Source organism: Ovis canadensis, chromosome 13 (assembly GCF_042477335.2).
Source record: "Ovis canadensis isolate MfBH-ARS-UI-01 breed Bighorn chromosome 13, ARS-UI_OviCan_v2, whole genome shotgun sequence".
NCBI lineage: Eukaryota > Metazoa > Chordata > Mammalia > Artiodactyla > Bovidae > Ovis > Ovis canadensis.
In genome coordinates, this window is record NC_091257.1 from 73,602,929 (window position 1) to 73,622,294 (window position 19,366).

The 19,366-nt window shown below is 51.4% G+C and overlaps 1 protein-coding gene across 5 annotated transcripts; it reads left to right on the plus strand.

Annotated features, from left to right (window-relative positions):
- The first annotated feature begins 7,769 nt into the window (after positions 1–7,769).
- ZBP1 (Z-DNA binding protein 1) lies at positions 7,770–18,316 on the plus strand. Of its 5 annotated transcripts, none has more exons than XM_069546825.1 (8): positions 7,770–8,027; positions 10,557–10,766; positions 11,517–11,582; positions 11,984–12,157; positions 13,286–13,447; positions 14,557–14,760; positions 15,772–15,984; positions 17,279–18,316. In XM_069546825.1, the coding sequence occupies exons 1-8, from the start codon at positions 7,925–7,927 to the stop codon at positions 17,428–17,430; spliced, it is 1,284 nt and encodes a 427-aa protein (XP_069402926.1). In that variant the 5' UTR covers positions 7,770–7,924; the 3' UTR covers positions 17,431–18,316. The 5 variants fall into 5 exon arrangements, with proteins under 5 accessions (XP_069402926.1, XP_069402927.1, XP_069402928.1 ...); XM_069546826.1 differs by having other exon boundaries at positions 7,802–8,027; positions 13,289–13,447; XM_069546827.1 differs by lacking the exon at positions 7,770–8,027 and adding an exon at positions 9,337–9,822.
- The last annotated feature ends 1,050 nt before the right edge of the window (positions 18,317–19,366 follow it).

Below are 19,366 nucleotides of genomic sequence, written 5' to 3' on the forward strand. Positions count from 1 at the left end.
GGGAGAACAGCCTGATGCTGGCTAAGCCCCCTCCCCTGGACTCACACAGCCTTCTCAAGGTGGCAGCCCCCTCCCCTGCTGACTTCCTGCCAACACTCTCCAGCACCTAGGCGACCTCTCCAAATCCCCAGCTCACCTTGGATGAACACCTTCCAGTGGGGCTTCTTCTGCCCTCAGGGAAAATCACAAGTTGCAAATCACAGCCTTCAATGCCCTGATCCCTGCCCACACCATGACTTGTGTCCTCCTGCTCAAGAGTCCAAAATGCAGTACTTGGATTCAGTCTCAAAAATGACAGAATGAATGATTTCTGTTCGTTTCCAAGGCAAACCATTCAATATCACAGTAATCCAAGTCTATGCCCCAGGCAATAATGCTGAAGAAGCTGAAGTTGAATGATTCTATGAAGATCTACAAGACTTACTGGAACTAACACCCAAAAAAGATGTTCTTTTCATTAGAGGGGACTGGAATGCAAAAGTAGGAAGTCAAGAAATACTTGGAGTAATGGGCAAATTCAGCCTTGGAGTACAGAATGAAGTGGGGTAAAGGTTAACAGAGTTTTGACAAGAGAATGCACTGGTCATAGCAAACACTCTCTTCCAACAAAACAAGAGACGACTCTACACATGGACATCACCAGACGGTCAACACCGAAATCAGATTGATTATATTCTTTGCAGCAAATGATGGAGAAGCTCTATACAGTCGGCAAAAACAAGACCAGGAGCTGACTGTGGCTCAGATCATGAACTCCTTATTGCCAAATTCAGACTAAAATTGAAGGAAGTAGGGAAAACCACTAGACCATTCAGGTATTCAGTTCAGTTCAGTTCTTAGTCATGTCCGACTCTTTGCGACCCCATGAATCGCAGCATACCAGGCCTCCCTGTCCATCACCAACTCCCAAAGTTCACTCAGACTCATGTCCATCGAGTTGGTGATGCCATCCAGTCATCTCATCCCCTGTCATCCCCTTCTCCTCCCCTTCTCCTCCTGCCCCCAATCCCTCCCAGCATCACAGTCTTTTCCAATGAGTCAGCTGTTCGTATCAGGTGGCCAAAATACTGGAGTTTCAGCTTTAGCATCAGTCCTTCCAATGAACATCCAGGACTGATCTCCTTTAGGATGGACTGGTTGGATCTCCTTGCAGTCCAAGGGACTCTCAAGAGTCTTCTCCAACACTGCTACTTCCACCGTATAGTCGTAAATCCTGGAAGTAGCAAATAGATTCAAGGGATTAGATCTGATAGAGTGCCTGAAGAACTATGGATGAAGGTTCATGACATTGTACAGGAGGCAGGGATCAAGACCATCCCCAAGAAAAAGAAAGCAAAAAGGCAAAATGGTTGTCTGAGGAGGCCTTACAACAGCTATGTAAAGAAGAGAAGTGAAAGGCAAAGGAGAAAAGGAAAGATATAAGCATCTGAATGCAGAGTTCCAAAGAATAGCAAGGAGAGATAAGAAAGCCTTCCTCAGTGATCAGTGCAAGGAAATAGAGGAAAACAACAGAATGGGAAAGACTAGAGATCTCTTCAAGAAAATTAGAGATACCAAGGGAACATTTCATTTAAAGATAGGCTTGATAAAGGACAGAAATGGTACAGACCTAACAGAAGCAGAAGATATTAAGAAGAGGTAGCAAGAATACACAGAAGAACTATACAAAAAAGATCTTCACGACCCAGATAATCATGATAGATCACTCACCTAGAGCCAGACATCTTGGTATACGAAGTCAAGTGTGCCTTAGGCAACATCACTATGAACAAAGCTAGTGGAGGTGATGGAATTCCAGTCAAGCTATTTCAAATCCTGAAAAAATGATGCTGTGAAAGTGCTGCACTCAATATGCCTGCAAATTTGGAGAACTCAGCAGTGGCCACAGGACTGGAAAAGGTCAGTTTTCATTCCAATCCCAAAGAAAGGCAATGCCAAAGAATGCTCAAACTACCTCACAATTGCACTCATCTCACATGCTAGCAAAGTAATGCTCAAAATTCTCCAAGTCAGGCTTCAACAGTATGCAAACTGTGAACTTCCAGATGTTCAAGCTGGTTTTAGAAAAGGCAGAGGAACCAGAGATCAAATTGCCAACAGCCATTGGATCATCGAAAAAGCAAGAAAGCTCCAGAAAAACATCTACTTCTGCTTTATTGATTATGCCAAAGCCTTTGACTATGTGGATCACAACAAACCGTGGAAAATTCTGAAAGAGATGGGAATACCAGACCACCTGACCTGCCTCCTGAGAAATCTGTATGCAGGTCAAGAAGCAACAGTAAGAACTGGACATGGAACAACAGACTGGTTCCAAATCGGGAAAGGAGTACATCAAGGCTGTATATTGTCACCCTGCATTTTTAACTTATATCCAGAGTACATCAAGCAAAATGTTGGACTGGATGAAGCCCAAGCTGGAATTAAGATTGCCAGGAGAAATATCAAGTGCAGAAGAACTAAAGAGCCTCTTGATGAAAGTGAAAGAGGAGAGTGAAAAAGTTGGCTTAAAACTCAACATTCAGAAAACTGAGATCATGGCATCCGGTCCCATCACTTCATGGCAAATAGACGGGGAAAGAGTGGAAACAATGACAAATTTTATTTTGGGGGGCTCCAAAATCACTGCAGATGGTGACTGCAGCCATGAAATTGAAAGACGCTTGCTCCTTGGAAGAAAAATTATGATCAACCTAGACAACTTCTTAAAAAGCAGAGACATTACTTTGCCAACAAAGGTCCATCTAGTGGAAGCCATGGTTTTTCCAGTAGTCATGAATGGATGTGAGAGTTGACCTGTAAAGAAAGCTGAGTGCTGAAGAATTGATGCTTTTGAACTGTGGTGTTAGAAGAACTCTTGAGAGTTCCCTGGACAGCAAGGAGATCCAACCAGTCCATCCTAAAGGAAATCAGTCCGGAATATTCATTGGAAGGACTGATGCTGTAGCTGAAACTCCAATACTTTGGCCACCTGATGCGAAAAACTGACTCACTTGCACAGATCCTGATGCAGGGAAAGATTAAAGGCCGGAGGAGACGGGGACGACAGAGGATGAGATGGTTGGATGGTATTGCCGACTCAATGGACATGAGTTTGAGTAAATTCTAGGATGGGAGTGGACAGGGAGACCTGGCATGCTGCAGTCTACAGGGTCACAAAGAGTCGGACACAACTGAGCAACTGAACTGAACTGAACTGGTCAACTCCTCTTACCAGCCACCACGTCCAGGAGTGGTGGGGGACTCAGGACTTGGCCTTAGTCACCCATCAATACCTCGATTGAGCAGTTGAAATGAGAAGTGGAACCAGGAACTAGCAAGAGGAGGGCTCACTTTCACCCCCTACTCCCTCCCGGCTCTAGCACCTAACACATAGTCTGGGATAAAGGAGGCACAAGGAAGTACTTGATGCAAAACCAGATGAGTGAATGGGACTGCTTTGTCATTCAGGGAGGGACAGATGGGGGTCAGAGTACCAAGACACAACAGTGCCTGCTCACGGAACACACACTTTGCTCTGCTGGGATCTTCTGGGGGACGATCTCAGGGAAGCTTGCAAAGAAAGATCCCCGGCAGAGCTGCTCGATCCCCTTTCTCCAAGGGAGAAATCGAAACACAGAAAAAGTACTGAGGGGTTCAGGGCATAGAGCCACGAGATCAGAACCCCGGATCAGAATCCCAAGTCTGTCCAACTCCAGGAGACAGCGATGGCCCAAGGAGCCTCCCTGACCTGTTCCTTGAAGGGCAGTGAATGTAGCCTGGGGAAGATGGCTTTGGGGCAGAACCTTTGGGAGCCGCACAGAGAACCTGCTGCCTCCCGTAGCCCCTGGTCGGATCTTTGCTCCTCACCCTCTACCATAGCTCTTGAGATCTTGTGTAATCTCTGTCTCCCTCTGGCCACCTCTGGTCCTCTGACCTTTGCCCCTGGACAAAGGCAGTAATTATTGTCCCCACTTGGTGCCTTCAGACCTTTCCACTTCCTCCCCCTGAGGTTGAATTCACAGAGAAACCATGATCATAACATTCAGGCTGCCTGGTAGAAAGGAGACTGCGTTTTGCCAACACAATGTGCAGCAAAAATATCTCTCTTTTAAAAGGGAGAAAGAGAGAGAAATTTAAAGACTCAAGATCAGTAACATGTAATTATCATCTGGTTGGGGCGGAGAATTCTAATAGTTTCCAGAAAAACACAAGCAATGAAAAAGGAGTGTGCTTTTCAAGGCAAAAAGGGACCTGGGCTCCAGCAGGCAGTGGCACCATTTTGAAACTCCTGCGGCCTTTGAGGTCCTGCCCAAGCAGAGTAGGGAGCCCCTAGCATCCTCTCCCCCCTTTTGTCTTCCACACTGGACAGGAGTCTCTGAGAGTGTAGGAACTACCTGTGAACTCAGCCTCAGACCTGCTCAATACAGAAGCTCCGCTGAACAGATATATTTCAAAGCATAGAGGAGCTTCTTGCTCCTTTCTTGGGGTGAAAACAGCTTCAAAATGGCAGGGACAGATAAGTATCTTCTAATATCTTATCCCCTATTTGGAAGTTAATCAATCCCCCAGTTTTAGCCAGGTAGCATGGTAGCCCAGAATAAAGACCTTCTTTCCCAGCCTCGCTCCTGGGCTCTGAGACTGAGGGATGTCAGGGGAATGTCTGTGCAATTCATGAGTGTTCTTAAAGGAGAGACACTTATTCTTCTTCCCTTGCTTCCTTCCTCCTGTAAGGAATGGAGTTGTGATGGCTGGAGCTTGAGCAGCCATCTTAGAACATAAAGCCCAGAAATGGCAGAGCAGCAAAATAGAAGGGGCCTGGGCCTCAACACTATGGTGTTGGGCTACCCACCAGACTGTTACAGGAGAAAGAAAGAAGTTTCTGTATAGTGTGAGTCACTGATATTTCAGTGAAAGACCATCCTTATAGTCAAAATTACCTTGAAATTCTCTTAAGTAGAGAAGAGGAAATGCAAATTAATTAAAACTTTAAAAGTAAGAATCCCATTCAATGTGGTAAGATGTTCACAGCAGGTTCATGGTTTCCATTCCAGGTGTACCATGGAACGCTAAGGAAGGAGGAACCCATCCACATTAAATCGTGTTTTTTACTTCCTCTTTCTCACTTGCTTTTTTTTTTTTTTTGGCCTAGTGTCTAATCTTGGGCTCTCCTGGCATCTCAGCTCATAAAGAATCTGCCTACAATGCAAGAGACCCTGGTTCAATTCCTGGGTCAGAAAGATCCTGTGGAGAAGGGATAAGTCACCCACTCCAGTATTCTTGGGCTTCCCTGGTGGCTCAGACAGTAAAGAATCTGCCTGCAATTCAGGATACCTGGGTTTGATCCCTGGGTTGGGAAGATCCCCTGAAGGAGGGCATGGCAACTCACTCCAGGATTCTTGCCTGGAGAATTCCACGGACAGAGGAGCCTGGCAGCCTACAGTCCTTTGGGTCGCAAAAAGTCAGACACGACTGAGCAACTAAGCACAGCACAGTGTCTAAAGTTATGTTATGGAGATCCATCAGTCACATGGCATTTTCTAAATGAAGCAAATTTTGTAAACACCTACTAAGTGACAGATAAATGGCATTTTCTAAATGAAGCAAATTTTGTAAACACCTACTAAGTGACAGATAAACATGCTTTTTCTTATCTGTTATTTCTGTTTCATAATTAAAACAAGGCTCAGAGAGGAAGTGGCACACTGTTAGGGAGAAGAAGGGTTGCAGCTCAGAGGTGGGTGATGGGGAACAGAGCCCTCCCAACGTGTGCATACGGACACAAACCAGAAGCAGCTGACCCTCAGATTGGACTCTAGTGTGACCTGCAAATCCACCAGGTAACCAGGTCTAGGCCCAAGTCGGAGTGTCCACACTAAGGTCAACATGGCTGAGAAGCCAGAATATGGTCAGATGGAGTTGGGGTTATCCTAGGATGGGGGACAAGTGAGAGCCACCCCCGCTAAATCAGAGGAACTGGGCAAGGGGAGCCGGGACTCAGGTTGGTGAGCGGGCGCCACCTAGTGGTCGGTCCCGGCGTGGCGCCTCCCAGCCGCCCACAGTGACTCAGCCTGAGCCTGAGCTCAGAAGACACCTGACAATCTCTCCCAATACACCCAATTAATCCTCATTTAATATTAACGTTGTCAACGCACATAGAGACACACGTTTCTTCTGTTTTACATTAAAAAGGAGCACAAATATCGTTGCGCCTTCCTATTTTTATTGAGTTGTCCAACACTTCACCTCTGGTTCAAGCGAAGTCCTCTAGGACTTCCAGCCCTGCCTCCCAAGATGGGGACTTACTTGGTCTGAGAGTGGACAGGGCATCGGGATTTTTCTTGCTTGCTCTGCAAATGTTGCAGGGATAAACCAAGTCTGGCTCCATGTTGGAACGGTTTCTAATTTGCTCTCTGTTGCTTTTGTTATTATAATCACCCATAATGGCCTGCCTCAGAATCCTGCCCCCTCTGCCTGACTGCTAAACTAGAGTGCCTTTGTTCAGAACCCTGCCCACCTGTAGATGGCAGGAAGGAAGAAATGAACACATCCTCTGCCTGAGGCTCGCCGTTCGAGATGTTCGCAAGATTAATGGCCTTTTTACTTTGTTTCCTCATCTCCCTCCACCTCTGATCTGTGAAAGAACCTGGCATCCAGACCCCATAAGATGGTTGTTTTAAGACAATAGTATGCCATCTTCTCGGTCAGCTGGCTCTCCAAATAAAGTTGTATTTCTTGCCTCAACACCTCATCTCTGATTTGTTGGCCTGTTGTGCAGTGAGCTGGGAGAACCTGGACTCGGGAACACAAAGATAACTTTGAGATAAGCCTTCGGGGCCCTTTCCATGGCTGTACTTATTCCCAAGTGTCTCCCTTTGCAGAAATGCTGCGGATGGTATTCCCCTAGGAGCCTGGGACTGGCACCTACTCCTTGGCCTCAGCTGAGACCCTGAGCCCTTGACCCTCTGGGCTGCCTCGCACAAAGCCCTTCACCTCTGTTGGCCTCAGTTTCCCCTTCCGTCACCTGGACTGAGCAGGGTCTCTGAACTGTTTGGGGAGGTCAATGGCCCCTGTAAGAATTTTCAGAAGCGATGGGTCTTTTTTTCCAGAACCAGGTCAGTGGGTGCCCAGCTATGCTCATGGCTGTAGAGGTGCCTGAATTAACCCTTTTAGTCCTCGCCACCACCTCTTGAGGTCACTCCTTTTATTAGCTCATTTCATAGATGGGATAACTAAGACATAAATAGGTAAAATAACCTGTCCAAGGTCCCACAGCCAGTAAATGGTGGGGCTGAGTTAGAACCTGAGCATCTCTGTGATCTTGGACAAGTGGCCTCATTGACCTGAGCCTCAGTTTCCTGAGAAAAGAGACCCTAACTAGATCCTAACCTGTAGATGAGTCAGGGGCACATGAGGTTGGAAAGTACATAGTAAGTACTCATTAAACAGTCCTCCTTTTTTTTTTTAATTAGAGGATAATTGCTTTTTAATGTTGTGGTCTCTGCCATACACCAACACTGTCGTTGGTTTGATATGCACACACATATGTGGTTTTGATGATCACAAGCGCTCAGCCACTCACCCACCCAGGTATCTTGGCCTGTGGCTGGGGGAGTCAAGGTGGACAGTGGTGGGAAATCCCCCCAGCCCTAGAAGAAGCTCTGGTCTCCTCCATCTCAGCAGCTCCCTACCAATATCTAGTAGAAGGCCTAACTGTGTCTTGCTCAATTCAGCTTTCGATTTTGTTTCTCTCAAAAACCACACATAAGAGTTTCATTTTCATTTTCTCCAGAAACTGATCAGGTTGGCTGCCTAGGGCCTCATTTCCGGGGTGTGAACAGCTGACAGCTGACAGCTGTCCGGATGAAGCTGGAGTGTCTTCACAGCTGCTAGAAGCACCAGCCTGGCCCACAAGAGTACACACAGCCTTGACCGGACCCACCTTATGCAGGCCCCAGGGTCAGAGCCTGCTGCTGACTCCAAGTCTCCCAGGCTTCCTGCAGCTGCTGCCAGCATGGCCGAGGTCCCTGCTGACCCAGGAGACACAGGTACTTTTTTCCTTCTAAGGACCTGCGGGAGTGCCCGGGCTGGACTTAACTTTTCTTCTGGTTCCTTTTCTTGGTTCAGATGACAACCATGATAGGCTAATACCTGAAGGCACCACCGTAACAAGAGAGGGAGAGAGCATTGCATCGGGTTCAATCCGTGTGCGTTTTGCAGGAACCCTCAGGGGAAGCCCGCTGAGGTTCCCACCTCACTCCCGAGATCACAGGCAGCACAGGTGAAATGACTCAGGCGACCACAGCTGAGCGTGGGGCCTGAACACCCGCCCTCACTTTCATTTTGAGGAAGGAGGGAAGTTGCTTTGCTTGTACGTGGCTTTCCTCCTGCTGCTGTTCTTTTATTGAATGGCGCACACGAAACTTAACTGGCACTGAACAGAGCTGATTCCTAGGGTCCCCACCGAAAGGGTGTGGGCTGGGGGCTGAGGTGCTTTTTGTCTGTCTTTGTTCTGTGATCAGTAACTATCTGAACCTCACCATGATCTGAAGTAGTCATGAATCTCACCATTTCAAAGATGGGGAAATGGAGGTCACACAGCTGATAGGTGGCAGAATTTTGGCTCAAACCCAGGAAAATATGCTGTGTCAGGGAGGGGGGTTAACTGGGAGTGGCCCAGAATCCCAGGGTGGGTTCCCAGGTTCCTGTTGTATTTTCCCAAGGAGACTTGTCAGGGGCACTGGGTAACTGAATTTAACTTGTTCCCCAGCAGGTTTTCCTTTTAACTGATGTATCATTTATACCTCATCCCATTTTGCAATTTCTGGTTCAGCAGCCAGAAGACTCAGTGGGGGAGGCAAGCCCAGCCTTCACTGCATGGACCCCATTTCCTCTTTGGGGTCAGGGTACTGCAGGAGGAGGAAGAGAGAGAGGCTCACCCAGGAGCAGGTTTTTCAGGAATCAAAACTCTTTTCAAGGCTAGGCAAAGCATCAGTGGGTGGGACGGGTATGACAGTCTCGGGGGTAGTGTTTAGTGAGTGAAATTCAGGCTGGGTGACCCCAGGGGTTGTAATGCACATCACCTGCCCCCAGAAGAAAGCAAACCTTCCACCCACAAGAGCAAGCCACAGTGCCCAGCGCAGAGCTGGCAAACAGGTCATCCCCTAGTGCTGCCCACTCAGAATCCAGCAAGAACCCAGAAGTCAAAGGGTTGGGCTGCTGCCCTGGGAAGGTAACTTGGCCTTCCCAAGAAAGGCCCTGCTTTGCATTCCCATGGTGTTCTCAGGGGCAGACACTTTCTCTCCCAGCGCCATGCACTGCTGGCTCTGCGCCCACCAGTTCTCTCACTCCCCACAGGGCAGCCGGCTTGGGTTTATGGGAGCCTGCCTGGGAGGAGTAGAGGCTATTTGGAAAGTTCCTCTTTGAGCCTAGAGGCATCCTGCTTAGGACCATTAACTCTGGCAGAGGGGAGGCGGAAACAGAGGCCTTGGAGGAGCGCCCATCCCCTGCCCAGGCCATCTGAGCACACATCTACCCAGGAGTGGACACTCACTCTTTCATCCAGTCCCTCCTCCATTCAAATGCTGTTAATAGTTCGTGAGACCCTACTGCATGCCTGGCCCATGGCTAGACACAGAACCACTACAGTGAACCTGGCAGTCACAGCAGCGGATCCCTGGGGACACTCTGCAGGGGACCCACACAGGACCAGCATCCCACCTGCTCAGGGCACTCAGGACAGCCTTCCAGCATTGGAGTCTGAGTGAGAACTCACACTGGACAGGTGGAAATGGGGGGAAGAGCATGCCTGGCAAAGGGAATGGCATGTGCAAAGGCCCAGGGGTGAGTATGGCTGAAAGGAATTCAAACAGGTTGGCACTTGAAGGGCAGTAGAGGGTGGGTAAAGATGAGGCTGGCAGAACGGGTTCTGCCAGCCAAGAGGAGGGTGGACTGGAGGGAAGCTGGAGTTGGTGGAACTGCTGTCATCGAGGGGATGCTGACAAGGAGTGGGGAGTGGAGGCAGAGGAAAGGAGAAGGGGTTGAGAGAGTCTGGAGCGGCACCACCAGGACTCCATGGTTGGGCAGCAGGGTGAAAGCTCTGTTTCTGGACGCTGGCTGGGCTTCTGGGGGGGATGAACGGTGAAACCCCCCCGTGGATGGTGAGCCCGAGGAGCAGATTCCACAGGGCGGGGTGGATGGGGGATAGAAGGCACCAGGGACAGGCCTTACTTCCCTGGCTCCTCTGCTCCGCCCTTACCCTCCTGCATCCTGCCGCCTCCACTCTCTTCTGCTCTGAGGACACCTGAGGGCTGACTGTTCTCATCTGTCCTCCAGTGCTCACACAGGCAGGGGACACTCGGAAGGCCTGGCAGCTCCTCTGGCCACCAGACTGTCCTGCCCAGGTCACTTCTGAGCAGCCCACGCGCCCCTCCCTGAAGACAAGGAGACACTGATGGGTGTCTACGTTAACCTCTGTTCCTCCGTCTGCCCTAGATCCCTCTCTGGGGGGCGCCTGACGGCCCAGGCTGGGTCGTGGGGACCTCAGTTCTGTCTCTGCCCCTGTCTCCCTCTCCCAGACCTTGAGCAGAGAATTCTGGAGGTGTTGAGGGATGCTGGCTCCCCTGTGAAGACCACCCAACTGTTAAAGAAATTGCAAGTGCCCAAGAAGAAGCTCAACCAGCTCCTCCACAAGATGAAGCAGGAGTCAAAAGGAGTCATGCTCGCAGGCCCTGCAATGTGGTGCTTGGGCGACAGCGGGACCAAAGAAATGGTTCCCACAGAGCGGGGTAACCTGTCACCGCGGGTGGGAGAGGTGGGGGTGCGGGACCCAGCATGAGCGGTCCTGGTAGCGACCAAGCCCAGATTTGGACCTGGGTTCAAGTACGGGCTCTGCCCTTGAGGGTGCATGCTGTCTTCTGACTGCATCCTGATTTCTTTCTCTGGCCAATGGAGGTGAGAGGATTTGATGCAAATGGCTAAGCCCATGCCAGCACGTAGTAGATGCTCAGCAAAACTTTAATAATGATGATTATGACATGACCAATGACACAATAATAATTGAGCATCGCATGAGATCTGCTTCTCTGGTTCTGCAGCCCATGGCCCTAAACAGCTGACATGTGTCAGGTACTTACAAAAAGCCGTTGCAGGACCAGGGTTGGGGGAGGGGGGCTGAAAGTGAAGGTGTTAGTCACTCAGTCATGTCCAACTCTTTGCGACACCATGGACTGTAGCCCACCAGGCTCCTCTGTCCATGGAATTCTCCAGGCAAGAATATTGGAGTACGTAGCTGTTCCCTTCTCGAGGGGATCTCCCCAACCTAGGGATTGGACCCAGGACTCCCATATTTACAGTCTGAGCCACCAGGGAAGCCCAGAAGTGGGTGGGGCAGGATTTGAAGCTAAGTTCCTTTAACTCTAGAATCTGAGTTTGGAGATCCACATACTGGGTCCTCTACAGAGCAGCCCGCCTTTGTCTGGCAGAATCCACGTCCCCTCTCCCGTTCCTTCACCCCCTGACCATCTTTCTTTCTCCAGTGGAGAGGCCCCAGCAAGATGCAGTTGCAGTTCCAAAGAAGCCGGGCCCAGAGCTCAGTGAACAGCGTAAGCATCCTGGTTTCATTCAGCACCGGGTCCCTCTGCCCCTAGACTCTCACGGTCACTCAGGAAGCTAACACGTGTCCAGCAACAACCACCCCACCCACTGAAAGGTCCCCACACTGCACACAGTATTCAGAGGCAAGGCTCTGCCTCTTGGGAAAAGAGGCTAAGTGACTGAGAAATCATTTGTCTGATGAATGGTTAGCATTTGCTGTGCACCTAGTGTGGGCAGGCACTGTCTGGAGCCCCTGGAGAGAATTCCCAACCCCCAGAGTGACCTCCGTGGTGCAGTAATATTATTGTGTCCATTTCACAGATTAGGAAAATGGGCACAAGGGCTGGTAAGTAGGGGAGTAGATCCAGCCTCCAGGGTCCTCTTTAACCACCGGCCTCCCACCTCCCAGAGAAAGAGATCTACCAGTTCCTGGAAGCCCATGGGCCCCATAAAGCCCTGATGATCGCCAAGGCCCTGGGGATGAAGACAGCAAAGGAAGTCAACCCAGACTTGTATGCAATGAGGGACAAGCACCTCCTGGACTTTGACCAGAAATCAAACTCTTGGACAATTTATCAATCAGGTAGGCCCTTACCCTGGACAGGGCAGAGGGCAGAGCTGTGAAGAGAAATTGTAACACGCAAGCCCTGGTTCTTGCCGGGTTCCTGCTAGGAGCTTCCCTACCTTGTCAGAAGCTGGAGTCTTGCTGACCTGTCCCTGGCAGGGGATTCCAGGAGGGAGGGGAATGCTGGTGGAAGTAACCAGGGAGGGCTTCCTGGAGGTGGGGTCCACCCCTGACTGTATCAACCTTGGGACACAGGTCTCAGTCTGAATTTGCTAACAGTTTTCTGTAAGCATTTTGCCCAACTTGGAGTTTTAAAGGTGCTGAAGGAGTTGGCTAGGCTGGGCTTACATACCCACAGGTGGAGTCCCAGAACTGACTAAGGCACTACAAATAGCAGGCCTAAGGCCTAGAGCCTCCAGTACTTTTAGGGGGTCACCAAATGCTCCAATTTCTCTTTAAATTAGAAGAAAAAATGGATATCATAGTAAGAATGAATAGCTAATAATTCCAGCTGAGTTATATTTGCCTTTATCCCAATACAGTCACTAAATGCAATTTTAAATGCTCACAAAGACACAAGAGCCAAGGGCCCACAAAGGTGGGAATGTGGCCCTTTGTGTGGAGCCCACGTGGAGCTGACACCCCTGCTTAAGGCACCCAAGGAGGGCCTCAGCTTCTTAAATGCTAGATGTTAAACAGTGGTGACTACTCCAAATTCTTAAAAATGCCTTGTGAACCAAACAAAGCTTTTCCCATGGTTAGAAGCAGCCCGTGGGCAGCTCCCTAAAGGAAAGGTCCCTAAAGGAAAGGTCCCTAAAGGAAAGCAGAGGTTAGTGCTGTCGTTTCCTCGCAGTGGGAGGGGGCAGAGGGTGCAAGCAGCAAGGCACCTGCTGCCCTCCCGCGGTGGCAGAGGACACATGGGTAGGGTGGCCTGTGGGACAAAGTACAAGCTTACCTGCAGTGTTTGGTAAACACTCTGGCTCCTGGGGCCCACCTGGGCCCACTGACTCAGAACCCCAGGGTGGGCCCCTGGGAATTCGTGTTTTAACCAGCCCCCTCCAGGAGATTCTGGGGCTGTGGACTAGTATTTGGAACTTCTGACCCCTTACGAGGCACAAAGGGATTGAGTGGAATATTATTTTGCAGAAGGTTCTAGAAATCAGCCCACCCCAGTTATTTACCAGCAAAATCCAATCAACATGATCTGTCAGAAGGGACCAAACAGCCACATTTCCATCCAGAACTGTGAAGATATCCAGATTGGACACGGGAATCTCCTAGTGAGACAGATGGGATCTGGGGAAGACGGTGAGTCCTCTGAGATGCCTAGGAGAGGGGCCCTGTCCATCTGGGTGGGGTGAGGAGCCGGGGGTGCATGTCTCCAGGGAGAAAGGGCAGCTATCAGATTTCCAAGGTCCTTTCTGGCTTTCCCCAAAATCAGGCTGTCTCTCCTTGTGCCTGGATCAAACCCTTCCTGCACTCCCTTTACTCTGCCATCTTTCGCCACATTTTCCACAAGAAACAACTTCCTTCACTCTCTCTTACTAAGATGTCACAAGGTATCATTGTAACATGTGTTTGTTCCAAGACACTGTTTCTTCCCTCATGTTAACATTTCATAAACTGGGATCCCTCTTACTGGGTGCATCCTAGCTTTGATGGAATAATAGTAAGCAAGTGAGTACCTACTCCGTGCCAGGCACTGTGGGGAGAGGGGACAGGGCCACCTCTCAGTCCAGCTACGGGACATGAGTGAAAGCATTGACCCCAAACTTGGGATACCCCCTTGACCTCTAGAGAGAGCCCTTCCCCGCTCTGGGCCACAGTTTCCCTAACTGTGAAATGAGGAACTTTGTTCTAGAATCTAAATCAACCTTTCCCCACCTTCAGTCCTCTGAGCTCCACCTTCCATAATTTTGGCTGAGTCCCTGGCTAACTGTTTACTCAGTGTTGCTAAATGGTTTACCTTTTATTCTACTCAAATTCACTTTAAAGTAAACTTTTACAGCATTACCTTGAAAACCACAAAGGTCACCATGAAAATAAATGCTGAGAAAATAAAACAATGTCAGAGTCCCTGAGGGCTCTGGGTCAACACCAAGTTCACCCCCAAGGAGACTTTTTCCCAATAGGCTCAGAGGGGTAAGAATGGCTAGGAACAGAGGGCATGCTCAGTATTTGGGTTTTCAATGCCCCATTGACACCCCAGGCATCCCAGTTATAAAACCCTGGAAACCCACGCTAACTGTTCTGCCGATCCACCTGCTCTTCAATTCAGAGCCTAAAGTAATCATTCCCAGTCTGCCTGTGTCTCCTCTGTCTGGCTAGGATTTACCTGTGTGCATAGTGGGGAGGGGGTGGGAAGAGCGGTAGCAGAGGGTGGGGGTTAAGGGTCATGTTTCCATGTCCTCTACCAGGCTCCACAGCTCCCTGCTACCTCCCTCCAATGCCTTCTGCTGATCCCTCAACTCTGGATTCCCTGGCTGGATCCAGGGGGCCCCAGGACATCCGGATGGAGAAGTCTGTGCTCAGGCGAGTTCAGATGGGACATGGCAATGAGATGCGACTTCACAGCAACCCAGCCAAGGGCTCTGCCTGCGGCGCCTTTGACAGCCCCCCAGGTAATGAGACAATGGGCTGCCATCCTGCCCCCACCCCACCCCACCTGGCCTCCTCAATACATGGGACTTGAGCCAGTCCTTGTGGTGAGAGAGGCATTATGGGAAATTCTTTCCATCCCACCAAGAGGCTGTCCACAGAGTAGAGCAAGGGGGTCTGGCAGAGTTAACACAAGGATTCCCATTCCTGCTACTCACCTAGGAAACCTCGATGTCCTCATCTCTACAATGGGCAGGGATCATTTCCTGGGCCAGATGAAGCAGAGACAAAGGAGATGGCTGGGCTGGAAAGGCATCTAAGGAGCCACCTAGGTGCTGTTGACCAGAGGGCCGAGACGATGTCCTCGCTGGCACTGGGCATCCAGAGACAGGCTGGGGGAGATGCAGCAGAGAGGCCTGGGAGAGGAGGAGCCCCAGGGATGCCAGGGCACAAGTTTCCAGAAGAGAAGAGGCTTTAAGATCAAGGGAGGGTCACGGGGTCTGGCAGCAAGGGGTCTGCGGTGAGCTGAGGGGCCAGAAGGAGCGAGGGCAGTGGACGAAGGTGAGACAGAGCATGTCCAGCTCTCTTTTGAAGTTTGGCAGAGGAGGCAGGAGCAAGATGGCAGGGGCTGGGGACTGGGCCGGGGGCCATGTGAAGATTTTAACTGAAGATGGAGATGGTGTTCCAGAGCTGCCAGAAGGCAGGCAGCAGAGGGGCAGGGACAGGGGTCCACAGGGGCAGTGGCTGAGTGCCTGGGGAGGCACAGGGGACCAGGTCAGTGGGGACAGGCAGCAGGAGGGGAGCTCAAGCTGGCAGACCCAGGGGCCGAGAGAGCTGGCAGCCCAGGCATGTACATACAGAGTCACCACGTGAGGCCACGTGTCTGCCAATGAATGAGCATAGCATGGACCACTGCAGGGAGGCTCCAGGAGGACGGTCAGCTGTGGAGGATCTGGGAGCCATGTTGGAGGTCAGGCCTGCTGTCCAGCTGCTCACACCCCCTCCCCGAATCCCTTTCTATGACCAACCTGCAGCCTCTGTCCTGGGTACCAGCCCAGAAGCTTCCATCGAAATTCAAATCCCTGAACCAGGACCTCAGTCCGAAGGGGTCACGTCCCAGAGAATCCACATTCGCTCCTGCTTCCTCGAGGACACCACCGTCGGCAACAGCAACAGGATGATGGTCCACCCGGGGGCAGCTGATGTCAAGGGAGTCCAAAGGCCTAGGGAAACAGGAGGGGATGCAGGTGAGCCTGGGGCAGGGCGGGGCCCCCATGCTCTCTCTCTCATTCACTCAACAGTCCTGAATCTCCCGTTTCCTGGATTCGGGGAGGCAGGAGAGTCATGGCAGAAGTGGAGAACACCTAACCCATCACTCAGCTGGGAGCCTCTGCTTCCCCATCTATCAGTTGAGGGTTAGAGGAGCCCATGGCTCCTGGGCTGTGGGGAGGATTGGATGCGCTCCACTCACTGCTGCCGCACCTGGACCAGACCAGTGACACGTTTGTGGGGCCTGGTGCAGCAAGAAAAAGCAAGGCTCCTTGTTCAAAATTTAGGAAGAATTTCAAGACAAAGACCGGAAAGCAGTAAGCCGAACACAGGCCCATCTGAAGGGCCTGTGTGACCACCCAAGCCACATGCCATGAGGCTGGGCTGCCTTGGAACCTTCTGGAACATGATCATTCCTCTACTCTTAGTCACCCAGCTCACTAATTCTTCCCCACGAATAATGCTGTAGCCATCTTACGCTTCTCCCACGTCTTCAGTTGTTAGGAAGAAGTCATTGATTCATTCATTCATTCACCCACTTTGGCCCCACTCCTGCACAAAAACCCTCCCCGTCCTTGGAAATACAGCTAAGAGCACAAAGAGACAAATACACCCCACTCATGAGATAAGAGTCCAGTAGCAAGTAGAGACTAGCCTTTTGAGACCAGCACTAAAAAGAACTCTAAAACGGGAGGCGGCAGGTAGGCAGCAGTGTGACCTAGTAGATGTGCCTTAGCCAGGCCGACAGAGACCCTCAGGATGAGGTGGCATCTGTGCCCAGGCCTGTAGGAAGGGAGGAACCAGACAAGCATAGATGTGGGAAGAGCACTGCAGGCAGAGGGAACAGCAAGTGCAAAGGCCCTGAGATGGGAACAAAGTCCAGGACCACACACATGAGCCCAGGGAGCAGAGGGGTGGGATCCAGTGGGCAAGGCCGGGTCTCTCCCTGATGGGAAGCCCAGGAAAAAGGCCTGGGTCTTATCTGAAGTGAGCTGGGGAGGCCTGGGGGGCTGGAGCAGAGGGACAGCATGATGTGGGGCACAATTTAAAAGTCTGACCAAAGATAACCTGAAATCAAAGGCAGGGAGGAAGTGGGAGCACTGGTCTGGGGGAGAAAGGATAGGGCTTTGTAGATGGGGACGTGAGGCCATCCACCCGTGAAGCCTGCACCCCAGGGAGCGGCTTCAGCAACCATGAGCCAAGTCACCTCGGTTGTTCAGTTGTTCGTGGGGAGATGGCTGACGTGTTCCTGGGGTCCCTTCTCTTCCCCAGAGCCTCCCCACCGAGATGTACCATCCAGAAGCGAGGTCCCTCCTGTTGGCAGTCGGGCCGACCCCGTCAGCGCTGAGACGCTCATCTCAGAAAACCTGGCAGCTACGACCCTTGAGAGGCATGACTCCGAAAACACAGAAGACACCTGCTGAGTGATGGACCCGAAGAGCCGGTGTCCCCAGAGGGGTGGGACTCAGGGCAAACAGCCTGCAGGCAGACACACAGAAAGAGCCTGGGGGCGGGTGAGCTCTCTGCTGCCATGTTATTTCTTACCTTCTCGCCTCCGGACGCGTGGCCAGTGTGGGTCAGCATTTGGGCTGGACCCGGCACGGTGTGAGGGCTGTGTCGAGGCAGTCTGAGTGCGGCTTGGAATAGAGTTTCCAGAAAGGAGTGAGTTTATTAAGAACAAAGGCCGGAAGTAAAGTGGGCACTGCAATCACGGTGGGCCGTCAGGTCCCGACAGGCCTGAGCAGCTGCTGTCCCCTCCCTATGTTGTGGCCAGGTCTGTCCTGCTCTGTCCAGGTCTGGTCTCTTGATGGCTGCTCTGCTTCCTGTCACCAGGCTCAGTTCCTCCGGCCACCCCTGCCCCTACCATCTATCCCCGCTGTGCGACCCCTCAGCCTGATGGGCAGAGACTGCTCTGGTTGGGGCCACGGGGTGGTGGGGGGGGGGGGTCAGAGGGCAAAGCTGGCACCCACAGCATGTGGACAGGAAGAGAAGCCAGGGAGCAGACACTGCGGTCTGGAAGCTAGACTTGGCCTGAACGGTGCTGGCTCCGCACCCCATGGGGCCTCCTCTGGCTGCTGAGATGTCTGCGAGCCATGCCAAAGGGGGCATCTGGGTGGGCCCAAGCTGGATCTCCAGCCGGGGAGGGCAGGGATAGGGCCTGATCATGCCTGAAGACCTAAGGTGGGGGTGGGGCTGGGCTGGAGGCGCCCTGTGACATATTGTGCTTTTCCCGTGTGCTCTGTGTGTGTCTGGGCTGTGCCTGGGGTTTCACAAATAAAGTCTTGTGGCAGCAGTGGGGAAAAATAAAAAGGACTTCCCTGGCTGGTGCTGGCTTCCCACCCTTCGGCTCCTGAGAAGCGTAGCCATTCCCTTCTCCAGGGGATCTTCCCAATCCAGGGATCGAATCCAGGTCTGCCACATTGCAGGCGGATTCTTTACCGGCTGAGCCACAAAGGAAGCCAAAGAATATTGCAGTGGGTAGCGTATACTTTCTCCAGCGCATCTTCCAGAACCCAGGAATTGAGCTGGGGTCTCCTGCATTTCTGCTGCTGCTACTGCTAAGTTGCTTCAGTCATGTCCGACTCTGTGCGACCCCAGAGAAGGCAGCCCACCAGGCTCCACCATCCCTGGGATTCTCCAGGCAAGAACACTGGAGTGGGTTGCCATTTCCTTCTCCAATGCCTGAAAGTGAGAAATGAAAGTGAAGTCGCTCAGTCATGTCCAACTCCTAGTGACCCCATGGACTACAGCCTACCAGGCTCCTCCGTCCATGGGATTTTCCAGGTAAGAGCACTGGAGTGGGGGGCCAACACCTTCTCCACTGAGAACAAACAGCAGAGATAGAGTGGCCGCTGCGAGTGCAGCGGACTGACAGCTCCCGACAGGCCAGGGAGAGCTGACAGTTTTTGCAGGTTAATAACCGATTTTTACAGCCTCAAGACAAAGAAAATTCCTGCTGGATGGTTTTCACCAGGTAATTGCTTGGGATGCTATATGGTATTTACTGGAGTGGGCATCTTTGCCTAGCTGGGAGTCAGGAAACTTGTTAATGATGATCAGGGGCTTCTCGCAAAGTTACAAAAGGGCTCAGTCAGCTTCGGAGGTGACCTTGGTTCTGGGCTCTGCTTCTGTGGCCTTGGGGACAGGACTCAACAGACAGGGCCTCTGGCGGCCAGGAGCAGCCTGCCAGGGGGCGCCTTCCTGGGTCTACCGTACATTAGAACCACCCACTCTTTGCTCTCCATGTAAGACTTGACTTCCTCAATGCCCATCATGGCCCCCTGATAGTTTTACCAACTGACCTTTCTAGAAGCCTTGAAGGCTAGGGATGGGTCATTCCCTAATGTTACCAGAAAAGGG